The sequence below is a fragment of the Triticum aestivum genome, chromosome 1A, assembly GCF_018294505.1.
Source record: "Triticum aestivum cultivar Chinese Spring chromosome 1A, IWGSC CS RefSeq v2.1, whole genome shotgun sequence".
Taxonomy (NCBI): Eukaryota; Viridiplantae; Streptophyta; class Magnoliopsida; order Poales; family Poaceae; genus Triticum; species Triticum aestivum.
In genome coordinates, this window is record NC_057794.1 from 545,659,453 (window position 1) to 545,684,200 (window position 24,748).

The window sequence follows — 24,748 nt, forward strand, 5'->3', positions numbered from 1 at the left end:
TCGCTAAGAGACATCATAAAACACACCATATCTTATAAAGTACGGTTATGACATTCAGACACACGATTACGCTATGGTGTTCCAGGTGTCGTGAGTTGTGAAACTATTCCACATTGTTTTAAATGAAGGCCAAACCCGTAACTCAAATATTCGCCTCCGCGATTATATTGTAGAAACTTTATTTTCTTGTTAGGATGATTCTCCACTTTACTTTGAAATTCTTTGAACTTTTCAAATGTTTCGAACTTGTGTTTCATTAAGTAGATATACCCATATCTGCTCAAATCATCTATGAACGTCAGAAAATAATGATACCCGCCGCGTCCTTCAACACTCATTGGATCCCATACATCGGTATGTATTATTTCCAATAAGTCATTAGCTTGCTCCATTCTTCCAGAGAATGGAGTTTCAGTCATCTTGCCCATGAGGCATGGTTCGCAAGTATCAAATGCTTCATAATCAAGTGATTCCAAAAGTCCATCCGCATGGAGTTTCTTCGTGCGCTTTACACCAATATGATATAAACGGCAATGCCACAGGTATGTTTCACTATCATTATCAACTTTGCATCTTTTGGCATCAATATTGTGAATATGTGTATCACTATGATCGAGATTCAATAAACCATTCACATTGGGTGTATGACCATAGAAGGTTTTATTCATGTAAACAGAACAACAATTATTCTCTGACTTAAATGAATAATCGTATTGCAATAAACATGATCAAATCATATTCATGCTCAACGCAAACACCAAATAACATTTATTTAGGTTTAATACTAATCCCGAAGGTAGAGGGAGTGTGCGATGGTGATCGTATCAACCTTGGAATCACTTCCAACACACGTCGTCACCTCGCCCTTAACTAGTCTCTGTTTATTCTGCAACTCCTGTTTCGAGTTACTAATCTTAGTAACTGAACCAATATCAAATACCCAGGGGCTACTACGAATACTAGTAAGGTACACATCAATAACAAGTATATCAAATATACCTTTGTTCACTTTGCCATCCTTCTTATCCGCCAAGTATTTGAGGCAGTTCCGCTTCTAGTGAGCATTCCCTTTGTAGTAGAAGCACTCAGTTTCAGGCTTAGGTTCAGCTTTGGGCTTCTTCACGGGAGTGGCAACTTGCTTGCCATTCTTCTCAAAGTTCCCTTTCCTTCCATTGCCCTTTTTATTGAAACTAGTGATCTTGTTAACCATCAACACTTGATGCTCTTTCTTGATTTCTACCTTCACCGATTTCAGCATCGTGAAGAGCTCGGGAATCGTCTTCGTCATCCCTTATTATAGTTCATCACAAAGTTCTAGTAGCTTGGTGATAGTGACTAGAGAACTCTGTCAATCACTATCTTATCTGGAAGATTAACTCCCACTTGATTCAAGCGATTGTAGTACCCAGACATTCTAAGCACGTGCTCATTGGCTGAGCTATTCTCCTCTATCTTGTAGGTAAAGTACTTGTCATAGGTCTCATACCTCTCGACACGAGCATGAGTCTGAAATACCAATTTCAGCTCTTGGAACATCTCATATGCTCTGTGGCGTTCAAAATGTTTTTGAAGTCCCGGTTCTAAGCCGTAAAGCATGGCGCATTAAACTATCAAGTAGTCATCATATTGAGCTTGTCAAACGTTCATAACGTCTGCATCTGCTCCTGCAATAGGTCTGTCACCTAGCGGTGCATCAAGGACATATTTCTTTTGTGTAGCAATGAAGATAATCCTTAGATCACGGACCCAGTCGCATCATTGGTACCTATCATCTTTCAACTTAGTTTTCTCTAGGAACATATCAAAAAATGGGGAAGCTACATCGTGAGCTATTGATCTACAATATAGATTTGCAAATACTATCAGGACTAAGTTCATGATAAATTAAGTTCAATTAATCAAATTACTAATGAACTCCCACTTAAATCAACATCCCCCAAGTTGTCTAAGTGTTACGAGATCCAAATCAACTAACCCATGTCCGATCATCACGTGAGATGGGGTAGTCATCAATGGTGAACATCTCTATGTTGATCATATCTACTATATGAGTCATGTTCGGCCTTTCGGTCTCCAGTGTTTCGAGACCATGTCTATACATGCTAGGCTCGTCAAGTTTAACCCAAGTATTCTACATGTGCAAAACTGTCTTACACCCGTTGTATGTGAACGTAGAGTCTATCACACCCGATCGTCACGTGGTGTCTCGAGATGACGAACTGTAGCAACAGTGCATACTCAGGAAGAACACTTTTATCTCGAAATTAAGAGAAGGGATCATCTTATAATGTTATCGACGTTCTAAGCAAAATAAGATGCATAAAAGATAAACATCACATGTAATCAAAATATGTGACATGATATGGCTATCATCATCTTGTGCTTTTGATCTCCATCTCCAAAGCAACGTCATGATCTCCATCGTCACCGGCTTGACACCTTGATCTCCATCATAGCGTCATGGTCGTATCGCCAACTATTGCTTCTACAACTATTGCTAACACATAGTAATAATTAAAGCAATTACATGGCGTTTGCATTTCATACAATAAAAGAGACAACCATAAGGCTCCTGCCGATTGCCGATAATTTACAAAACATGATCATCTCATACATCAACATATATCACATCATATCTTGACCATATCACATCATAACATGCCCTGCAAAAACAAGTTAGACGTCCTCTACTTTGTTGTTGCAAGTCTTACGGGGCTGCTATGGGCTTCTAGCAAGAACCGTTCTTACCTATGCATAAAACCACAACGGTGTTTCATCAAGTTTACTGTTTTAACCTTCTTCAAGGACCGGCCATAGTCAAATTCGATTCAACTAAAGTTGGAGAAACAGACACCCGCCAGCCACCTTTATGCAAAACTAATTGCATGTCAGTCGGTGGAACCGGTCTCATACGTAATTCCCTTTGTCCATCGGTATGTTACTTGCCTGAGATTTGATCATCGGTATCTTCATACCTAGTTCAATATCGTTACTGGAAAGTCTATTTACTCGTTCCGTAATACATCACCATGTGACTAAGTTCTTAGTCATTTGCTTGCAAGCTTATGATGTGTATTACCGAGATGGCCCAGAGATACCCCTCCATTACTCGGAGTGACAAATCCTAATCTCGATCTATGCCAACTCAACAAACACCTTCGGAGACACCTATAGAGTATCTTTATGATCACCCAGTTACGTTGTGACGTTTGATAGCACACAAGGTATTCCTACGGTATCCAGGAGTTGCATAATCTCATAGTCGAAGGAATGTGTATTTGGCATGAAGAAAGCAATAGCAATAAATTGAATGATCATTATGCTAAGCTAACGGATGTGTCTTGTCCATCACATCATTCTCCTAATGTTGTGATCCCGTTATCAAATGACAACACATGTCTATGGTTAGGAAATCTTAACCATCTTTGCTCAACGAGCTAGTCTAGTAGAGGCTCACTAGGGACACGGTATTTGTTTATGTATCCACACATGTATTTAAGTTTTCGATCAATACAATTCTATCATGAATAATAAAACTTTATCATGATTTAGGAAATATAATAATAACCATTTTATTATTGCCTCTAGGGCATATTTTCATCAGTTCCTCATTAATTATCCAGGATTATATCGGTTGTACAAGTTCCCATCGGTGTGATCGTCTTGTGCGCATGATGGTTTCTCAATTTTCTTTCCCCCTTTTCTTCTATATCTTTGTTTAGCATAATACAACATGGCCAAACTACCAGTACAAAACATAGGATAATACATCGTCAAATGAACGTAGTAACATATATGAAACTCAGCTTTTTTGTTTGCATGAGAAAAGGAAGAACGATTCCGTTTCTTACTTGCACGCCTTCAAGTACCGCTCCCTAATTTATTTGGCCTACTGGTCAAGCATGTTAATGGTCAGAACATAATCAGTAAAACTGTATGTCGGAGGGGGTAGCTGGAAAGCGCAAGGAGTGGAATTTGAAGATCTTGAGCCCCCCCATACGTGTAGAGGGGGAATAGAAGAGTTTAGCCCTCCTATGAGTCACTTGGGTAAAAGGGATAGAAATATTATGGTCTGGAAAAGAGATTTGAGAGTCTCTGTGTGAGTACGTGTTGAAGAGTAAGGAGTGAAATTGCGTTCATCTTTCCTTCTGCTAGGGTAAAACCCAAGGAAGTTGCAAGGAGCACTAAGGATGTGTTTGGTTGCTCACATATAGACCAACCATGTCCGCGCATGATGAAATTGGGTTGTTTGGTTGTCTGCTTTCACTATTGGGTCTGCATTGCACAGACTTTAAAGCACCTCCCAGCTAGGCCCGCTAGGAACTCCCGAATCGACATTTTCCAAGGAGTCAGGCTCGAGGGATGCATGTGAGCGGTTCCAGTGATGAAGCCTCATCTTGTTAGATATGTGGGTGTAAGTGAAGTTGCAGATGGTTTGTTTGTTTAACTCCTAATCTCGTCCACCTATTAGTCCCTTCTAACCTATACAACGACGCTTTGATTCGGGGTAAGGTCTACACAAAAAGAAGCACTTCGATGTTGTGGTTCCATTCAGGCAATCGGTTCGTAGTTTCATCCATTGTGAATGTTCAATTCCGTGTCAATGTTTGGATCTACTTTGTATAAATTATGTCAACTTTGTCGTGCACAATCGACCGTTTGAAAGTTCCTTTGCCCAGTAGCTTCATCTTGTAGTTCCACACAACTTTCGTGTTGCACGTTTTCTGTTTCATCGATCGCAGACAAGTAGATCTACATTTTCCTCGTAATTGTACATATGTGGTCTGGTTTAAGACACTCCTTAATCGTTCCTCTAGGCCTCTCTTCCGCATCCTGTTACACTGACGCCACCGTCAGCGTCATTCCTCTCGGTCTCCTCTCCCGTATCTTGCTGCACTGGCGTCATAGTCGATGCCGTACATCTCGGCCTCCTCTCCCGTGTCCTACTGCGCTTGCGCACACTGTATTTCTTCTCCTCTGTTCTCTGCCTCAGTGCCCTCCTCTACCTCACGCTAGCAACTAGTTCGTCGTTTTGCTGAGGGGATCGCTCGCCCGCGACTCCGTACTCGTCATGTCGGACGCAGTGCCGCTACCCTTATGCATTCTCTCATGCGCCCTACTACATTGGCACCACTGTCGACATTGTTTCTCTCGGCATCCTCTCACACGCCATGTTGCACTGTCACCACTGTCGAAATAGTTCCTCCCAGCCTCCTCACCCTCGTCCTGCTGCACTGGCGTCATCGCCGGCATTGTTCCTCTCGGCCTCCTTGCCCGCGTCGTACTACACAAGCGCCACCGCTGGCGTTGTTCCTCCCGACCTCCTGCTCCATCCTACTACACTGGAGTCATCTCCGACGTTGTTCCTTCTCTCCCTTGTCCTACCACACTGATACTACCATATGGTGCACGCACTATCATTTCTCCTCCTTTGCCCTCTGACTCAGTGTCCTCCTATTTGTCCCTCTGCACAGACTTACTTTGTGGCAATGACGCTAGGAACTAGTTCGCGGCACCGCCGATGGATTGCTCCCTTGATGCAAGAAGCCTAGATGTGGGCAACTAAACAACATGCAAATGTTGGTTGTTTGCCCGTTTTTCCTCGGCCAAGCTCAACTAAAACACAGATGTAATACATACAAAATCCGTGCAAGCAAGCAAACACTCCCTAAGCAATGGGGGATGAGAGTGATTGCACCCACATATTGGACCAAACCATAGACAAAAGTCGTTTCGCCCCTGAGACATATTATTTGAACAAAAGTTTGCTTTCCAACTGGAGAGGAAACATCTAACCAAATAGGAGAGGCCAAAAAAAAGAAAGATAAACGACAACTAGCTACTTTGAAGGAAATGCATTTTTGACTCACCCCGCTATCTGCTTTCACTCCCTCCATTCCAAAATATAGTGCGTCCGTATTTTTCGAGGTCCAACTTTAACCATAAATTTAACCAATGAGACCGACTGCGGCGGGAGTAAAAATTATTTAATTAAAAACTTTTTTTGAATACGAATTCACTGATATAATTTGTACTCCCGTCGCAGTCGGTCTCGTTGATTAAATTTATGATCAAAGTTGAAGCACGAGAATATAGAAATCGCTATATTTTGGAATGGAATGAGTATGTTTCAAGAAGCAAAGGACCAATGATGGACGGAATGGATTGCAAGAAACAAACCCAAATGTTTCGAGCTGCCGCCCGCGCTCCGCGCATGAAATTTTAGAGCCACATCAGCGATCCCGCCAATCCACCGGCCCAAGCTACCGGCCACGTCACGGATCCGCGGCATCTCTCCCCCGGATCGCCATCTTAACCGTCCACTCCATCCGCATCCAACGGCAGGCAGAGGCCTCCTCCAGCCTCTCGTCCCCGTTAAAACGCCCCTCGCCCCTCCCCGCAAATCACATCACCAGCAGCCACCACCGTCCCTCCGATTCCACATCCGCTCGCAGCTCGAGATCGTCAGCCATGTCCGGGCGCGGCAAGGGAGGCAAGGGGCTCGGCAAGGGCGGCGCCAAGCGCCACCGGAAGGTACTGCGCGACAACATCCAGGGCATCACCAAGCCGGCGATCCGGCGGCTGGCGCGGAGGGGCGGCGTGAAGCGCATCTCGGGGCTCATCTACGAGGAGACCCGCGGCGTGCTCAAGATCTTCCTCGAGAACGTCATCCGCGACGCCGTCACCTACACCGAGCACGCCCGCCGCAAGACCGTCACCGCCATGGACGTCGTCTACGCGCTCAAGCGCCAGGGCCGCACCCTCTACGGATTCGGCGGCTAGGCCGCCACCAGATCAGTAGCTAGACTGTCGTTGTTTGGTAGTACCAGCAGTGCTCGTGGTCCTCTTGTGTAATGGCAGCATCTCGCTGCTGTTAACCCTTGTTGTCTGGATGTACTACTAGGATGGAATGGAAATTGTAGCAGTTTGCCCTTGAATTCGTTACCTATTCTTTCGGCCTGTTGATGTTTGTTCGTGCGCGGGTCAGATATTGCCAGTGCGTTCTTCAGTTGTCTTGCTCTGTAAATTTCGGCCCCCAAATCCGTTTGTGCTGGCTTCGGTGTTTGGATCCTATTTTGTGTTGCCTCCAGTGTGTGGTGGATTCAAACCAAATCCCACTGTGTTTGGCTTCTGTGTTTGGTGGATAGAAATCAAATCCTATTTTGTGTTGGTTTCAGTGTTTGGATTCAAACCAAATCCTATTTTACGTTGCTTCAGTGTTTGGTGGATTCAAACCAAATCCTATTTGTGTTGGCTTCAGTGTTTGGTGTATTCAGGCTGAGTAAGCGCTCTTCTGCTGCTCCACCGTGATGTTAAACTTGTAGTGCTGGAATGTTTTTGAACTATCTGTGACGTCAAACTTGTGGAATGTGTGCCTCTGTGGGTCTGGTCTCTGGTGGAGAGCTGTTTGCTGCTTGCTGCTTTACTGAACAAGTGCATTTGGAGAACTGTGTGAAAACACGATCATTTGTTTCGTTGTTACTTGTACGTTATCAAGTTATTAGTATTGCTTGTGAAGAAGACCTAATTTCTATAGTGATTGGTGAAGGGTTGTTCATCCTACCCCGTAATTACTGTCGACTTCACTGGCGAGTGGTGAATTTTGTTTAAGTTTGTTTTCCTGATCGATACAGCAGAGGGCAATTTTTAGCAGCGGGAATGACAGTTTTTTTTTTTGCCAGAACAGGCAAATTTTGTGCAAATATAACATACTAAAAATTCGCAGCAATTTCAGAATACCAAAGGCGCTGAGCATTTACAGAAGCCTCGAACACATCTTTCAAATATTTTGTGTTTTACATGGCAACTGGCAAGTGTCACTATACATCATGTTCCACAAACACAAACATTCTGAATTCAGGCACATGCTGCATTTGGAATGGTTAAGCAAACTTGAAGTACAATATGAAGAGGATGGCGAAGACGAGGGTCGCAATGATGCTGCCGACGATCCACTTGTTCCTGTCCATCCTCTTGGACATGGAAGCCAGGATCTTCTTGCTTTTGCCGATGTAGTCGTCCACACCATGCAACTGTGTGAGCAAGAGCAGCAGGATTTCATCACGCGTCAGGTAACAGAAGAGGTAATATATAGCTGAATGATGAGAAACGTCCTCTCAAGTCATAACTAGGAGGGTTAATCATACACGAGCTGTTTTTTTTCCTTGACAAATCCAGGCAAACTTACACCAAACTGATTCCATAGAAAAGCAAAATATACATGATGCAGAAAAGCTAAAGTTCCACTAGCTCCGGGTAATTTTGCCTCGCAAATCAGAAGGTCAAATATTTGTTTCATTTTGTAAATGGGAGACACCCATGGTATATGCTTCTTCACCGGAATAGCAAAGTGATCAAGTGGACAAATCTCTTTCTTGGTACTGGAAACTGCATATTGCCAGTGGGAGAAATGGATTTTATTTTGATGATTTGGCATCATTAAAGTTATTTTGCAACTAACTCCGCCTATGTCTTCTCGGCAATCGGCATAGCCGGTCCCAAGCCCGGGTAAAGGAGGAGGGTTGTGATAGGCTTGGCGAGCCAACGTAAAAACTAGCCAGTCCCATAGGTATGAAACCCATTTGAGCGAGAGTAGTACTAGGATGGGTGACCTCCTGGGAAGTCGTCGTGAAAGGGTTTCATATCTAAGGGTTGTGATAGGCTTGGTGAGCCAACGTAAAAACTAGCCAGTCTTTTGGGTATGAAACCCATTTGGGCGAGAGTAGTACTAGGATGGGTGACCTCCTGGGAAGTCCTCGTGAAAGGGTTTCATATCTAGCCTACCCCAACTTTTTTGGGATTAAAGGCTTCGTAAGTAAGCAAGCAAGCAAAGTTATTTTGCAACTCATGTCCAAAGAAGCAGGATGCTTGTGCTGTATCCAGATGTGACTATCTAGCATAAGACCATGGTCTAACTCCCGTACAAAAGTCTTGATAACTACTCCCTCCGTCCCATAATATAGGACGTTTTTTGACACTAGTGTAAAAAAAAAGGGCAGCCCGGTGCATGTAGCTCCCGCTTGCGCAGGGTCGGGGAAGGGTCCGACCACTTTGGGTCTATAGTACGCAGCCTTTCCCTACATTTCTGTAAGAGGCTGTTTCCAGGACTTGAACCCGTGACCTCATGGTCACAAGGCAGCAGCTTTACCACTGCGCCAAGGCTCCTCATGGTCATGAACCCGTGACTAGTGTAGTGTCAAAAAACGTCTTACATTATGGGACGGAGGGAGTATATTCTTACAACTGTCATGCCTAATACATACCCATTTTGGCAGCTATGGTACCTTTCACTCTTTCAGTATGAATACTTCATAAAAGGACTGACCAGTTTCCAATAAGCATATATGGTGCAAATGCATCAACATCAAAACAGAACTAACCGATGGGATTTGCTGTCTATGTGGTTTGCTAGCTAAGGTTGTTGCTGCTGATCAATATTTAAGGCCAGAAATGATCAATCCATAAATAATTGGACGAGAGAAGGTAAGAAGAACAAATTAGCTCCAACGACGGCTCACGGTCCTAAATAAATCAACTTGAGAGAACAAAGTACATACTGTTGTGTGAGCATGCAGCAGTGACTGTCGTTGATTATGAAGGTCCTGAAGAATTGACACGCCAATTTCTTCTGTCTCAAATACTGTTCTTTGGCTTTCTCTAATTCTGTCTGAAGACTGGTTTAACCTTTCTGATGTCATCATCAATCTTCCTCTCTGATCAGATGATGCCTGAGCCATGATACAATAATTGCAGAAGTACATCAGAAAGGAAATGGTGCCCTGATAGAAAAATTGCAAACAGGACAAATAAAAGGTGATAAAACACAGAAATACCAACACAGTTGTAGAAGTATCCAGTAATAAATGAACACGATAGTCTAGATTTCCTCTTAATATGTCCACTTAAGTAAGAATGAACAAAATTCCGATCTAATGAACAGATGGAAGATCATATATAGGTTTACTTGAAAATTTATGCAGTGAAGCTTTCTTGCAATGAAAATAACACATATTCAAGAGCAACACTATCAATTAATAATTGAAGTGATAAATGTGATGAAAGGGATGTGCTTCTGTTATTTTGCTCAAACTTTGCATGATAACACATAACGCATCCAAGACTGCTCAACTGGGGACATGAGGTTCGAAAAAGTACAACTGCAATCACTTACTGACAACAGAGTCCAAATGTGGTTCTGAGTTCAACCACAGCCTGGCTCCGTATTATCATAGTTATAAACTGATTACAGAAGGCATGTATCTAGACTTAACTACACTGGTAAATTCAAATTATAAACCTAACTGAAGTTCAACAAACATTGTTTGACATTATCGACTAAAACCATCACAATCCATAATAGTAGCAGTGCTCACTTCATGGATATCCATGCAGAACATTTGAAAAAAAAGGTATGGACCACTTCTTTAGACACCACAATACCGCACACTGTTTTACATATCACGTTTCAGAGGTCAGCGTTGCACTGTAACCCATCCATTTCACAATTGAAAGTCTTACAGCGTCAACCATGCTGATCCCAAAACCCACAATGTTTACGCCTTTGCTTTAAAATTCTGCTTTCCCAAGGAAAATTTCATCCCAGCTTCCCCGCACAGTCGGGTAAATCAAGTTAACCAACTAACCACACAGCATCATTCAATATCATAGCAGAACTAAAACTATCAGAAACACAGGAACTAACATTATCATTAACGCAAAACTACACCATCAAATGGGTCAACAACATCATCAAGTTTTCAAGTGAATGCCAAAAATGTGGAATGCACATGCTGACATCAACAGTATGTGCACAACTCAAATCCAACACAGGCACTTAAAAACAATGCAGGTGCAGAAGGGATTAAGAGGAACACAAAACCACATGGCATCGCAATATCAAGCAAACAGGTTTCACACAGACACGCTATTTTCTGATGGAGCACACGGACACACCACAGCACCAAAATCTGTGCGAAGTCCATGGTGGTCACATCTCACATATGAGCACTTAGAATGCCAGATAGCATGCCGGAGGTGCAATATACATAAGCTTTGGCGTAAGGCGGAAACACGAGTGCTGGAGAGCTCACCGCGAGTGTGTCGGACATGCCGGACTCGAGGAGCTCCTCCCGGGTGGCCTGCTGGGCATTAGGCGCGGAGAGCCTCTTGATCTCGCCCTTGACGCTGTTGAGATCAGACTTGTACTCCCTCAGTTTAGCCAGCAGCCCGGCCTTGACGCTCGGCTGCATGCTCCGCGCCTCCAAATCCATCCTCCTGATCTACGGGAAGCCAGCCAAGCAGAAATTGGAGGCACGGTTAGATAACCACAGTACAAATCATAAATCCATCCTCCTCATCTACGGGAAGCCAGCCAAACAGAAATCGGGCGCACAGCACAGCTACAACTGACAGCTGAGCACGGAAGGAAGGCTAACGAAACGGAAATTGCACAGAGCTCAGCCGGTTTTTACCAGCGATTCAGACTCCTGCACGTCGGCCTGGATCTCGGACAGCTTCTGCTTCTTCTTCTCTGGTGGTAAAGGGAACAAGAGAAGAGGATCGTCAGACCAAGGCATGGGAGCAACCGGGAACCTGGGGTTCTGGGCGAGAGAGAGGCGCGCGTACGTACCGCCGTCGAGGGCGGAGGCGGCGGCGCACTTGCGGGAGAGGGCGGCGGAGATCTCGCAGTACTGCCCCGCGTAGCCCTCGAAGACGTCGCTCATGGTCGCTCCCTCCCCGGTGAATCCGCCGGCGGTCGCGGCAGCCGGACCGGATCGAGGCCCGCGGAGCCTCCGGCGGAGCCGAGGCAGTCGATGGGTGGGTGGGTGGTCGGAGCGAGTTCGTTGGGGAGGGGGGGACGGCGGTCGAGTTGAGGCGGGTGGGGTGCCGTGTTGGGAACCAAACCAACCGGTGCGGGGCACGGGGGACGGGACGGAACGCTGACGAGTGATGGATGGATGTGTCCCTTGAGGCTGCTGGGTGGGCCCGCCAAATTTGAGAGTATTCTTCTCTTCCAGAAGTCTTGAGCGTTTGCACTAGGAATCGAATGATCGTTCTTATCTTCCCCTCTCCCTACCATAAAAAACGGATTGCGCGCACACCACCACATCACCGTCACAAAAAGAATTATACGAGAAAGGGTCTCACGTGCTAACACGTGATAAATCACAAAGCATCTATCTCACCCCTCACTTGAAATCAGAAAGGAAAGAAAAAAGTTAAATGCTTTATGATTTGTGAATGTCACGTGTCATCCATCAGGGTGGATCTCACCTACTAGCCTGTGATTTGTAAATGGCACGTGTCATTCATTAAGATGGGTCTCACATGCTAACCCGTGAGACCTGGTCTCATATAATTTTTTTTCATCACCATCACCGCCATTCTTTTCCCCCTCTTTATTACTCCCTCCATTACATGGGAATGCCCATGGCGCACTTTATTAACATCAAATCACCGAAGAAGAAATTTCTGTTCTTTAATAATCTTTAAATAGAATAGTTTATCCTCTAAATCCATATTAGAAAAGGTGAATGCGTGCTAACATGTGTGCAAAAATAAATAAAAAGTAAATGCAAACCATCCACTTGAACATGTGCGAACGTACTTAATTCGAGCTTTCAAAATTTTAAAAACCCACAACTTTCAAACCCCGCATCGAAAATAAGATATGTTTTCACTCGCGACTTGCTCTTCGAAACTAGATCCTGCATAAGATGTTTCGACAAAATTTTGTGTGTGCAATTTAGCCTCCGTTTTGTACAACTGCCTTGCAGTCGATGTGCAACTAACTGACAGTGGATGTGCAACTTTCCGCCTACCCCGTGAATGTGTAGTTGTTACTGATGGCACCTCCACCCCCAAACTACCTCCTTCTAGTGAGATGTGCAAATTCGTGTGTTGCCCAGACCAACTGCCTAGTAGTTGATGTGTAACTTTCTCATTACCCGTGGTTGTGCTTTCATTGTTTGTTGCATCAACCAATTTTCTAACAGTGGATGTCCAACTTCGGATACAGCCACGATTAACTATCTACCAGTGATGTGCAACTTTCCCTCATACCCTGTGGATGTATAATTTCCTTACTAGCACTTGGTTCAAACCACCCCTCTGGTGGGATGTGCAACTTTAGCGCCTTGTTTATATGCAACTTTTCACTATCCTCATGAATGTGAAATTTTTTTCACCATCCAACTATCCCTGCCTATGAGATGTACAACTTCATATGTTGCTCCGGCCAACTAGCTAACAGACTTTGTGCAACTTTGTTTGTTGCCCCCACCAACTGAAACTACATATCCACAAGTAAGGAGGGGAAGGAGTTGCACATCAAGTAATAGGAAGTTGTCTCGAACAATAGACTAGGTTGCACATATCGCTAGTAGGGGAGGTGGGGGCAGGGTGTCAACTATAAAAAAACTACACATCCACGAGTAGAGACAAGGGTTGCACATTGACTATTAGATAGTTGATCGGGGTAGTAGTCTAGTTGCACATCAAATTTTCATGGTCGCTAGGTTGTAATCTCATATGAAGTTAGCATGCGGTTTCAAAAACTGGTTTTGAAAAAAGTTGCATCATGCACTACTAAAATTGCATAATGCAGTACTAAAGTTACACACTATATGACAACAAAGTTGGCATTAAAATTTTTCATCAAAACATACCCATACGGGATCTAGTTTCAAAGACCTTGCCGCAAAGAATCTAACGGTGAAGACGGATCTGAATTCCGACGCACGGTTTGAAGGATATGGTTTTTAAATTTTTTGAAAAGATGAAATAAATGCACATGAAGCTGTTTATTCCAAACCGAACTAATCAGTAAACACATTTAATGCTAATAGTCATATGCACTAGCAGACAAAAAAACACATGCATGCGTGTGAAGCCCGTCCGCTCGTTTCCTCCAAAAAGTGCACGTGCACTTTGAAGATTTTAGGAAAAAAATCACCTTTACATCAAAGATAATTTTGGAATAATAGAACTAGACAAATCGCCTTCCGAGGTAACTACAGTTTTAGGATCGCCAAGTTATGTGCCGCCCTATTTGCATTTTTTGGACAGTCACAAAAGCTCACTGCAACAATTCTTTGTGCCCTTCGGAAGCGGATTGCAAAGTATTGTTGTATATGGACTCCACACCTTCATGATGCCATTGCATGCTTAGATATGTTCCAAAAAGACTGACTCCATCGAGACTCCAGAGCACCCTAACTTCTCCAGAAATATAAGGCCTTTTTTGCATAGTTGTAGCTTCAACCGTTGTAGAATCAAACAAATTATTAAGAATGCAAGAACATCCAACAAAGGGCCTCTCGTCATGACTTTGAAGGATCGCTGTCGATGAATCTGTTTCATCCATGAGTTGGTCTTGTCCATACTATTTTTATGTGACTGTGAGACTGTGAGACTCACACTGATGCATCACAGCTGAATGTTACTGTATTAATGGTGAAAGTTGTTCTTATAGTTGGTGCCACTGAATTACCTTTAACAATCTCCCAACATTGCCAGATGTACCAAGCACCAACCATCATTGTTTCTGCAAGTCCCAAGTGGCCTAGGATGGGTTGATGATGTATTTTGTTTCGTAATATCTCTTCAAGAACCACACTTCCCAACCGATCAACCAACATTGCTTCCCTAACTATATCAAGCAGACATAACGCGCTACTTCCTTATATGTGTTGACGCCTTATTAGTCCGAGTGGGGAGAGAGGCAGAGGACGGTCGTCGGTCACCGGGAGATCAGATCAAATCGGTGCAAACTCACGGTGATGCCGGAGGACTGGAAAACCCTAAGGGGGGGTCCTTTTTCTTAGAGCTGGTTTTGATACTTTACCGCTGAGGAACAATGCTACTAATCATTCAAAAGGCGTTGCAATTAGTTGCAAAGAAGAAAATATTTCGGATGAAGGAATGGCAACAACCTTACTTTCGTGATGGTAACACATCTTTTAACCGAATGTATTCCATGACAAATGGCTATATGTCGGGATGGAATGTTTCCCGTGGTGATATGCTATCACAACCAAATGCTTTTCCCGTCACTCCCACCCTTGCTTAGACACCTGGCTTTATGTTGTTTTTCGTCATTGATAACAGGATGTTTCATGTGTTCTCGTATGTATACTTTCCCACCCATTGTATCTCACGGAGTTAGAGCATCTCCAGCCATTGGCAACCCCAAAAACATCACCGAACCAAAAAAGTTGATGTCTTGAGGGTCATCCGGCAAAATAAAGAGGACATCTTCCCAGTCACACCTCATCCCAAGCAAAAGTTTGTGAGGAGAATGATTAAGTGAGCCAAGAAAAAGGACATGTGGTGAGACACCATTCGCCGAAACTTTCGCCGGCGCCCCCAAGAGACCCCCAGCGCGCTGGGTTTCGCCTGAGTTTGCCGGTGCTATTTTGACGTCCTGGGGGCGTGGCTTGGCCGTTTTTCGGCGAAAAGTGTCGTCCGAGCCTAAAAAGGTGTTCTGGGGGGCGTCCTGGGGAGGCTAGTGGAGATGCTCTCACGGTGCATATTCTTTCCCACCCATTGTATCTCACAGTACATAATATGCGATGGACAAATATCACTTCACAGGAAAAAATATTTTCTCGTTGAAATACAAATGTCACTATACAAATTTCATCTCGCGGGAACAAATTATATCATGGTTGAAGATCCTAATGTCACTAGCCAAAAAGATCTTGCTTGGGGAAAGACCAGCTGCGCATTTCGGGATGAGATACCCAAGGGTTTATTATTAGACTTCCTTTGGTTTGTAGGAGTACGAATTTTATAGGATAGGATTTTTAGAGGAAAATTTCCTTTGAAGCCCCCCCCCCTTTGTAGGATAGGAACCAACTCTTCACATTTCAAAGGAAAAACCTACGCTCAAATGGAAAATTTTCAATCATATGCATCAAATGACATCTCTTTTCTTATAGGAATATGTTAGAGTTGTGTCGAATATTATTGTACAAGGTAGGTTACAGTTGGACTTGGTTTTGGACTGTGTGTAGACAGGGTAGGAGTTGTGTCCTAATAGGACACCTGTATCCTAGGCCCCTCATATATAGCGGGGCTAGACACACGATGTAACCTATGCCAACATAATAGCACGGGCACGCGGGGGAGCCGGCGGCGTGTGTCGGCGCCCGGGCGCGCGGGGTGCGGTATTGTGACGGTGACACGGGGAGGAGCGCCCGTAGTCATGCCCCGTGGATGTAGCCATATCGGTGAACCTCGTTAACAAATCTCGGTGTCATGCTTGTGTGATTGTTTGGTCCTCGGTAGATCAACGGAGCGCCTCGGATTTATTCTAACAAGTGGTATCATGAGCAAGGTTCGAAGAGACTGCGGTGTGGATCTAGAGGAGGCCGTGGGGAAGTCCGACGATGGGCGGGGTGATTAGACGGCAGTGGAGGTTATCATTAGGAGCGATCTCGCGCCTAGCTAAAGCTGATATTTGATCGGCTCGATCGAAAGGTGTTGGCGTGTATGGTAACCACGGCAGAGTCAAAGCAATCGAAGCTAGGCGTGCTAGAGCTGGCAAGATTGGAAGCGTGTAACGACGGCGGCGCTGGAACATGCAGTTGCGGGAGTCTTCAGTGTTTGGCGACAGATCGGGTCGGGTCCGATCCAAAGCAGGAAGCATCGGCGGCTTGGGCACGTATCGCAGGGAGCAAGCGCTGCAGAGGCAGCGGCCAGGCGCGGTTGCACCGACCGATGGTTGCAGCAGGGAGCGCTCGTGTGAGGCCAAGGCCCAATACGGCGCTCGCGCAAGGCTCAGGCAGTTCCAGGTTGGCCGCGGGGTCATGTACACAGGGATCCCAGGAGCAGCACGTGGCGAAAGCAGACATGAGATTTGTTACAAGGAAAAAAGGTGCAAGCCCCAACGTGCACCAGTGTCCACGAGCATTGAGGTGGATTAAAAAGGGAACCGATCCATATGTGCTAAGGGTACACGGAAGGTTGCAGGAGTATTGTGCATTGACTAAGCTTGATTAAGGTCTACTCGACGTCTGAGAATAAGGTGCTCCATGAAGAATCGATGGTAAATTGGTTTATTGGATGCAAAAGTTTTTCAGAACTCTGAGCGAGGTTAGAAGTAATTGTGGAGCTGTCAAAGCGGTGGGCACAAGTTTGAGGGGGGGCTTGCAGCGTGCAGAGGCATGCTGGCGACATGCGTATAAGGCTCGCAGGAGTCCGGAGCTCGTCGTGACAGGGTCATGCAAACACAGGGCGTCAAGTAATGCATTGAGATGTGTGAGGCTGGTCATGACGCAAGGTGGAGCATGGTTGCAGTCGGATATTATTCGGCTGGGTCGGACTGGACAGTCTGATGGATCGACGGGGATGTTGGTCAAAGCAGAAGACGGTGGTGATTTCGGTGACGACGACATAGGAGCGTGATGCTGATGGTGGCCGACTTCTAGGGCGTGGAAACACGTGGTGCAGGTCTAAGGGCTTGTGCGGCTTCGACAGACTATGGCGCAGGGTTGATTCAAGGTTGTGTACACATGAGAGCTTGAAGTCGACAAGGCGCGGGGTAGCATAGCGTAGCTACATGGAGTCATGTTGAAGGTGGAGCTGGAGTCTAGCGAAAGACTTCACTCTGTGCTGATGGAGGGGCTACGGCGTAAATGCATGGAGAGTCGAAGCCTATTTCAGCGGGATAGCGAGAGACACGTGGATCGGACTGGGTACCAGTGGTCTGATGGAGGCGTGATACTTGGCATCGGCCGGTGATGACCGGTGGTTCTCTGCAGTGGGGCTTGAGTGGTGTGGGTTCGCGACCCGGGAGACTCGACTAGGACAGCAGAGGCTCGACGCGGTGATAGCGGCGAGGCGTGCGGTAAGCACGGGACACAGCGACAGGCCAAGGCACTGATGGTCAGACAAACTGTGCAGGGGGTGCTGAAGCAGTGTTGAAGAGTACCAGATTCAAGTTGGTGACTGGGTCTACCGGTGCTAGTTGATGGACAGGAGTTGACCATGGAGAATCTGATAAAGTGGCGGAAAGTCTGAAATTGTCAAAAGCTGAGAGTACATGGCCGTATATTCTGTGGTGTTCAATGCACATGGCAAAGTGCGGATGACAAGTACAGAAGGAGGTGGAGTGCTATAGCTATGGGATATGTCAGACACTATCCGGGGAAAAAGGATGAGACAACTGTGAATTTGACTCAGGGTGACACAGGGCAACGGTGAAATTCTTTCAAGTTTCAGACATGCGGTCAAGAAAGAGCGGTAACGTTGAGTTCAGGTAACTCTTATATGTGGCGTCCAATATGTGAGTTGTTCATTTTCACGCAGACAATGATCAGTGTGTGATGGCATTGAACGGATTCTCTGGAAGTTGGAAGCACAAAGTAGAGTAATGAGGAACTTCATTTTTTGCTCGAGTGTTGACTATGAAGAAGACGAGAAGGGACTACAGTTGCAAGTGGAGTCACATGGAGTCTGGGAGTAGCAGCGGTGCTCATGGCGTATCTCAACTCCAATGTACATGGAGGTTTGACGCATGGATGAATCCAAGGTGGTGGAGAATATTCGCCAAGGTGGAGTTTGTTAGAGTTGTGTCGAATATTATTGTACAAGGTAGGTTACAGTTGGACTTGGTTTTGGACTGTGTGTAGACAGGGTAGGAGTTGTGTCCTAATAGGACACCTGTATCCTAGGCCTCTCATATATAGCGGGGCTAGACACACGATGTAACCTATGCCAACATAATAGCACGGGCACGCGGGGGAGCCGGCGGCGTGTGCCGGCGCCCGGGCGCGCGGGGTGCGGTATTGTGACGGTGTCACGGGGAGGAGCGCCCGTAGTCATGCCCCGTGGATGTAGCCATATCGGTGAACCTCGTTAACAAATCTCGGTGTCATGCTTGTGTGATTGCTTGGTCCTCGGTAGATCAACGGAGCGCCTCGGATTTATTCTAACAAGTGGTATCATGAGCAAGGTTCGAAGAGACTGCGGTGTTGATCTAGAGGGGGCCGTGGGGAAGTCCGACGATGGGCGGGGTGATTAGACGGCAGTGGAGGTTGTCGTCAGGAGCGATCTCACGCCTAGATAAAGCTGATATTTGATCGGCTCGATCGAAAGGTGTTTGCGTGTATGGTAACCACGGCAGAGTCAAAGCAATCGAAGCTAGGCGTGCTGGAGCCGGCAAGATTGGAAGCGTGTAACGACGGCGGCGCTGGAACATGCAGTTGCGGGAGTCTTCAGTGTTTGGCGACAGATCGGGTCGGGTCCGATCCAAAGCAGGAAGCATCGGCGGCTTGGGCACGTAGCGCAGGGAGCAAGCGCTGCAGAGGCAGCGGCCAGGCGCGGTTGCACCGGCCGATGGTTGCAGCAGGGAGCGCTCGTGTGAGGCCAAGGCCCAGTAGGGCGCTCGCGCAAGGCTCAGACAGTTCCAGGTTGGCCGTGGGGTCATGTACACAGGGATCCCAGGAGCAGCACATGGCGAAAGCAGACATGAGATTTGTTACAAGGAAAAAAGGTGCAAGCCCCAACGTGCACAGTGTCCACGAGCATTGAGGTGGATTAAAAAGGGAACCGATCCATATGTGCTAAGGGTACACGGAAGGTTGCAGGAGTATTGTGCATTGGCTAAGCTTGATTAAGGTCTACTCGATGTCTGAGAATAAGGTGCTCCATGAAGAATCGATGGTAAATTGGTTTATTGGATGCAAAAGTTTTTTAGAACTCTGAGCGAGGTTAGAAGTAATTGTGGAGCTGTCAAAGCGGTGGGCACAAGTTTGAGGGGGGGCTTGCAGCGTGCAGAGGCATGCTGGCGACATGCGTATAAGGCTCGCAGGAGTCTGGAGCTCGTCGTGACAGGGTCATGCAAACACAGGGCATCAAGTAATGCATTGAGATGTGTGAGGCTGGTCATGACGCAAGGTGGAGCATGGTTGCAGTCGGATATTATTCGGCTGGATCGGACTGGACAGTCTGATGGATCGACGGGGATGTTGGTCAAAGCAGAAGACGGTGGTGATTTCGGCGACGACGACATAGGAGCGTGATGCTGATGGTGGCCGACTTCTAGGGCGTGGAAACACGTGGTGCAGGTCTAAGGGCTTGTGCGGCTTCGACACACTATGGCGCAGGGTTGATTCAAGGTTGTGTACACATGAGAGCTTGAAGTCGATAGGGCGCGGGGTAGCATAGTGTAGCTACATGGAGTCATGTTGAAGGTGGAGCTGGAGTCTAGCGAAAGACTTCACTCTGTGCTGATGGAGGGGCTACGACGTAAATGCATGGAGAGTCGAAGCCTATTTCAGCGGGATAGCGAGAGACACGTGGATCGAACTGGGTACCAGTGGTCTGATGGAGGCGTGATACTTGGCATCGGTCGGTGATGACCGGTGGTTCTCTGCAGTGGGGCTTGAGTGGTGTGGGTTCGCGACCCGGGAGACTCGACCAGGACAGCAGAGGCTCGACGCGGTGATAGCGGCGAGGCGTGCGGTAAGCACGGGACACAGCGACAGGCCAAGGCACTGATGGTCAGACAAACTGTGCAGGGGGTGCTGAAGCAGTGTTGACGAGTACCAGATTCAAGTTGGAGACTGGGTCTACCGGTGCTAGTTGATGGATAGGAGTTGACCATGAAGAATCTGATAAAGTGGCGGAAAGTCTGAAATTATCAAAAGCTGAGAGTACATGGCCGTATATTCTGTGGTGTTCAGTGCACATGGCAAAGTGCGGATGACAAGTACAGAAGGAGGTGGAGTGCTATAGCTATGGGACATGTCAGACACTATCCGGGGAAAAAGGATGCGACAACTGTGAATTTGACTCAGGGTGACACAGGGCAACGGTGAAATTCTTTCAAGTTTCAGACATGCGGTCAAGAAAGAGCGGTAACGTTGAGTTCAGGTAACTCTTATATGTGGCGTCCAATATGTGAGTTGTTCATTTTCACGCAGACAGTGATCAGTGTGTGATGGCATTGAACGGATTCTCTGGAAGTTGGAAGCACAAAGTAGAGTAATGAGGACCTTAATTTTTTGCTCGAGTGTTGACTATGAAGAAGACGAGAAGGGACTACAGTTGCAGGTGGAGTCACATGGAGTCTGGGAGTAGCAGCGACGCATGGATGAATCCAAGGTGGTGGAGAATATTCGCCAAGGTGGAGTTTGTTAGAGTTGTGTCGACTATTATTGTACAAGGTAGGTTACAGTTGGACTTGGTTTTGGACTGTGTGTAGACAGGGTAGGAGTTGTGTCCTAATAGGACACCTGTATCCTAGGCCTCTCATATATAGCGGGGCTAGACACACGATGTAACCTATGCCAACATAATAGCACGGGCAAGCGGGGGAGCCGGCGGCGTGTGCCGGCGCCCGGGCGCGCGGGGTGCGGTATTGTGACAGTGTCACGGAGAAGAGCGCCCGCAGTCATGCCCGGTGGATGTAGCCATATCGGTGGACCTCGTTAACAAATCTCGGTGTCATGCTTGTGTGATTGCTTGGTCCTCGGTAGATCAACGGAGCGCCTCGGATTTATTCTAACAAGTGGTATCATGAGCAAGGTTCGAAGAGACTGCGGTGTTGATCTAGAGGAGGCCGTGGGGAAGTCCGACGATGGGCGGGGTGATTAGACGGCAGTGGAGGTTGTCGTCAGGAGCGATCTCTCGCCTAGATAAAGCTGATATTTGATCGGCTCGATCGAAAGGTGTTTGCGTGTATGGTAACCACGGCAGAGTCAAAGCAATCGAAGCTAGGCGTGCTGGAGCCGGCAAGATTGGAAGCGAGTAACGACGGTGGCGCTGGAACGTGCAGTTGCGGGAGTCTTCAGTGTTTGGCGACAGATCGGGTCGGGTCCAATCCAAAGCAGGAAGCATCGGCGGCTTGGGCACGTAGCGCAGGGAGCAAGCGCTGCAGAGGCAGCGGCCAGGCGCGGTTGCACCGGCCGATGGTTGCAGCAGGGAGCGCTCGTGTGAGGCCAAGGCCCAGTACGGCGCTCGCGCAAGCCTTAGACAGTTCCAGGTTGGCCGCGGGGTCATGTACACAGGGATCCCAGGAGCAGCACATGGCGAAAGCAGACATGAGATTTGTTACAAGGAAAAAAGGTGCAAGCCCCAACGTGCACAGTGTCCACGAGCATTGAGGTGGATTAAAAAGGGAACCGATCCATATGTGCTAAGGGTACACGAAAGGTTGCAGGAGTATTGTGCATTGGCTAAGCTTGATTAAGGTCTACTCGACGTCTGAGAATAAGGTGCTCCATGAAGAATCGATGGTAAATTGGTTTATTGGATGCAAAAGTTTTTCAGAACTCTGAGCGAGGTTAGAAGTAATTGTGGAGCTGTCAAAGCGGTGGGCACAAGTTTGAGGGGGGGCTTGCAGCGTGCAGAGGCATGCTGGCGACATGCGTATAAGGCTCGCAGGAGTCTGGAGCTCGTCGTGACAGGCTCATGCAAACACAGGGCGTCAAGTAATGCATTGAGATGTGTGAGGCTGGTCATGACGCAAGGTGGAGCATGGTTGCAGTCGGATATTATTCGGCTGGGTCGGACTGGACAGTCTGATGGATCGACGGGGATGTTGGTCAAAGCAGAAGACTGTGGTGATTTCGGCGACGACGACATAGGAGCGTGATGCTGATGGTGGCCGACTTCTAGGGCGTGGAAACACGTGGTGCAGGTCTAAGGGCTTGTGCGGCTTCGACAGACTATGGCGCAGGGTTGATTCAAGGTTGTGTACACATGAGAGCTTGAAGTCGACAGGGCGCGGGGTAGCATAGCGCAGCTACATGGAGTCATGTTGAAGGTGGAGCTGGAGTCTAGCGAAAGACTTCACTCTGTGCTGATGGAGGGGCTATGACGTAAATGCATGGAGAGTCGAAGCCTATTTCAGCGGGATAGCGAGAGACACGTGGATCGGACTGGGTACCAGTGGTCTGATGGAGGCGTGATACTTGGCATCGGTCGGTGATGACCGGTGGTTCTCTGCAGTGGGGCTTGAGTGGTGTGGGTTCGCGACCCGGGAGACTCGACCAGGACAGCAGAGGCTCGACGCGGTGATAGCGGCGAGGTGTGCGGTAAGCACGGGACACAGCGACAGGCCAACGCACTGATGGTCAGACAAACTGTGCAGGGGGTGCTGAAGCAGTGTTGACGAGTACCAGATTCAAGTTGGTGACTGGGTCTACCGGTGCTAGTTGATGGATAGGAGTTGACCATGGAGAATCTGATAAAGTGGCGGAAAGTCTGAAATTGTCAAAAGCTGAGAGTACATGGCCGTATATTCTGTGGTGTTCTGTGCACATGGCAAAGTGCGGATGACAAGTACAGAAGGAGGTGGAGTGCTATAGCTATGGGACATGTCAGACACTATCCGGGGAAAAAGGATGCGACAACTGTGAATTTGACTCAGGGTGACACAGGGCAACGGTGAAATTCTTTCAAGTTTCAGACATGCGGTCAAGAAAGAGCGGTAACGTTGAGTTCAGTTAACTCTTATATGTGGCGTCCAATATGTGAGTTGTTCATTTTCACGCAGACAGTGATCAGTGTGTGATGGCATTGAACGGATTCTCTGGAAGTTGGAAGCACAAAGTAGAGTAATGAGGAACTTAATTTTTTGCTCGAGTGTTGACTATGAAGAAGACGAGAAGGGACTACAGTTGCAGGTGGAGTCACATGGAGTCTGGGAGTAGCAGCGGTGCTCATGGCGTATCTCAACTCCAATGTACATGGACGTTCGGATGAATCCAAGGTGGTGGAGAATATTCGCCAAGGTGGATTTTGTTAGAGTTGTGTCGAATATTATTGTACAAGGTAGGTTACAGTTGGACTTGGTTTTGGACTGTGTGTAGACAGGATAGGAGTTGTGTCCTAATAGGACACCTGTATCCTAGGCCTCTCATATATAGCGGGGCTAGACACACGATGTAACCTATGCCAACATAATAGCACGGGCACGCGGGGGAGCCGGCGGCGTGTGCCGGCGCCCGGGCGCGCGGGGTGCGGTATTGTGGCAGTGTCACGAAGAAGAGCGCCCGTAGTCATGCCCCGTGGATGTAGCCATATCGGTGGACCTCGTTAACAAATCTCGGTGTCATGCTTGTGTGATTGCTTGGTCCTCGGTAGATCAACGGAGCGCCTCGGATTTATTCTAACAAGTGGTATCATGAGCAAGGTTCGAAGATACTGCGGTGTTGATCTAGAGGAGGCCGTGGGGAAGTCCGACGATGGGCGGGGTGATTAGACGGCAGTGGAGGTTGTCGTCAGGAGTGATCTCATGCCTAGATAAAGCTGATATTTGATCGGCTCGATCAAAAGGTGTTGGCGTGTATGGTAACCACGGCAGAGTCAAAGCAATCGAAGCTAGGCGTGCTGGAGCCGGCAAGATTGAAAGCGTGTAACGACGGCGGCGCTGGAACGTGCAGTTGCGGGAGTCTTCAGTGTTTGGCGACAGATCGGGTCGGGTCCGATCCAAAGCAGGAAGCATCGGCGGCTTGGGCACGTAGCGCAGGGAGCAAGCGCTGCAGAGGCAGCGGCCAGGCGCGGTTGCACCGGCCGATGGTTGCAGCAGGGAGCGCTCGTGTGAGGCCAAGGCCCAGTACGGCGCTCGCGCAAGGCTCAGACAGTTCCAGGTTGGCCGCGGGGTCATGTACACAGGGATCCCAGGAGCAGCACATGGCGAAAGCAGACATGAGATTTGTTACAAGGAAAAAACGTGCAAGCCCCAACGTGCACAGTGTCCATGAGCATTGAGGTGGATTAAAAAGGGAACCGATCC

At 47.3% G+C, this 24,748-nt stretch overlaps 1 protein-coding gene and 1 pseudogene across 1 annotated transcript; one reads left to right on the forward strand and one right to left on the reverse strand.

Annotated features, from left to right (window-relative positions):
- Positions 1 to 6,391: 6,391 nt before the first annotated feature.
- Positions 6,392 to 6,938, forward strand: LOC123065295 (histone H4-like; annotated as a pseudogene).
- Positions 6,939 to 7,755: 817 nt separating this feature from the next.
- Positions 7,756 to 11,936, reverse strand: LOC123065305 (vesicle transport v-SNARE 13). Its single transcript, XM_044488638.1, has 5 exons — positions 11,630 to 11,936; positions 11,472 to 11,530; positions 11,091 to 11,279; positions 9,558 to 9,728; positions 7,756 to 8,033 (listed from the first exon to the last, which is right to left on the reverse strand). Exons 1-5 carry the CDS (start codon positions 11,721 to 11,723, stop codon positions 7,884 to 7,886), a joined length of 663 nt encoding a protein of 220 aa, XP_044344573.1. The 5' UTR covers positions 11,724 to 11,936; the 3' UTR covers positions 7,756 to 7,883.
- Between the last annotated feature and the right edge of the window lie 12,812 nt (positions 11,937 to 24,748).

Excerpts from the sequence above, each read along its gene's own strand:
- LOC123065305 (XM_044488638.1), bottom strand. The coding sequence starts at position 11,723 with ATGAGCGACGTCTTCGAGGGCTACGCGGGGCAGTACTGCGAGATCTCC. Across the intron at positions 11,531-11,629 it reads CGCCTCCGCCCTCGACGGCG|AGAAGAAGAAGCAGAAGCTG; the intron begins GTACGTACGCGC and ends CTTTACCACCAG. Across the intron at positions 8,034-9,557 it reads TGCTGCATGCTCACACAACA|TTGCATGGTGTGGACGACTA; the intron begins GTATGTACTTTG and ends TTGCTCACACAG.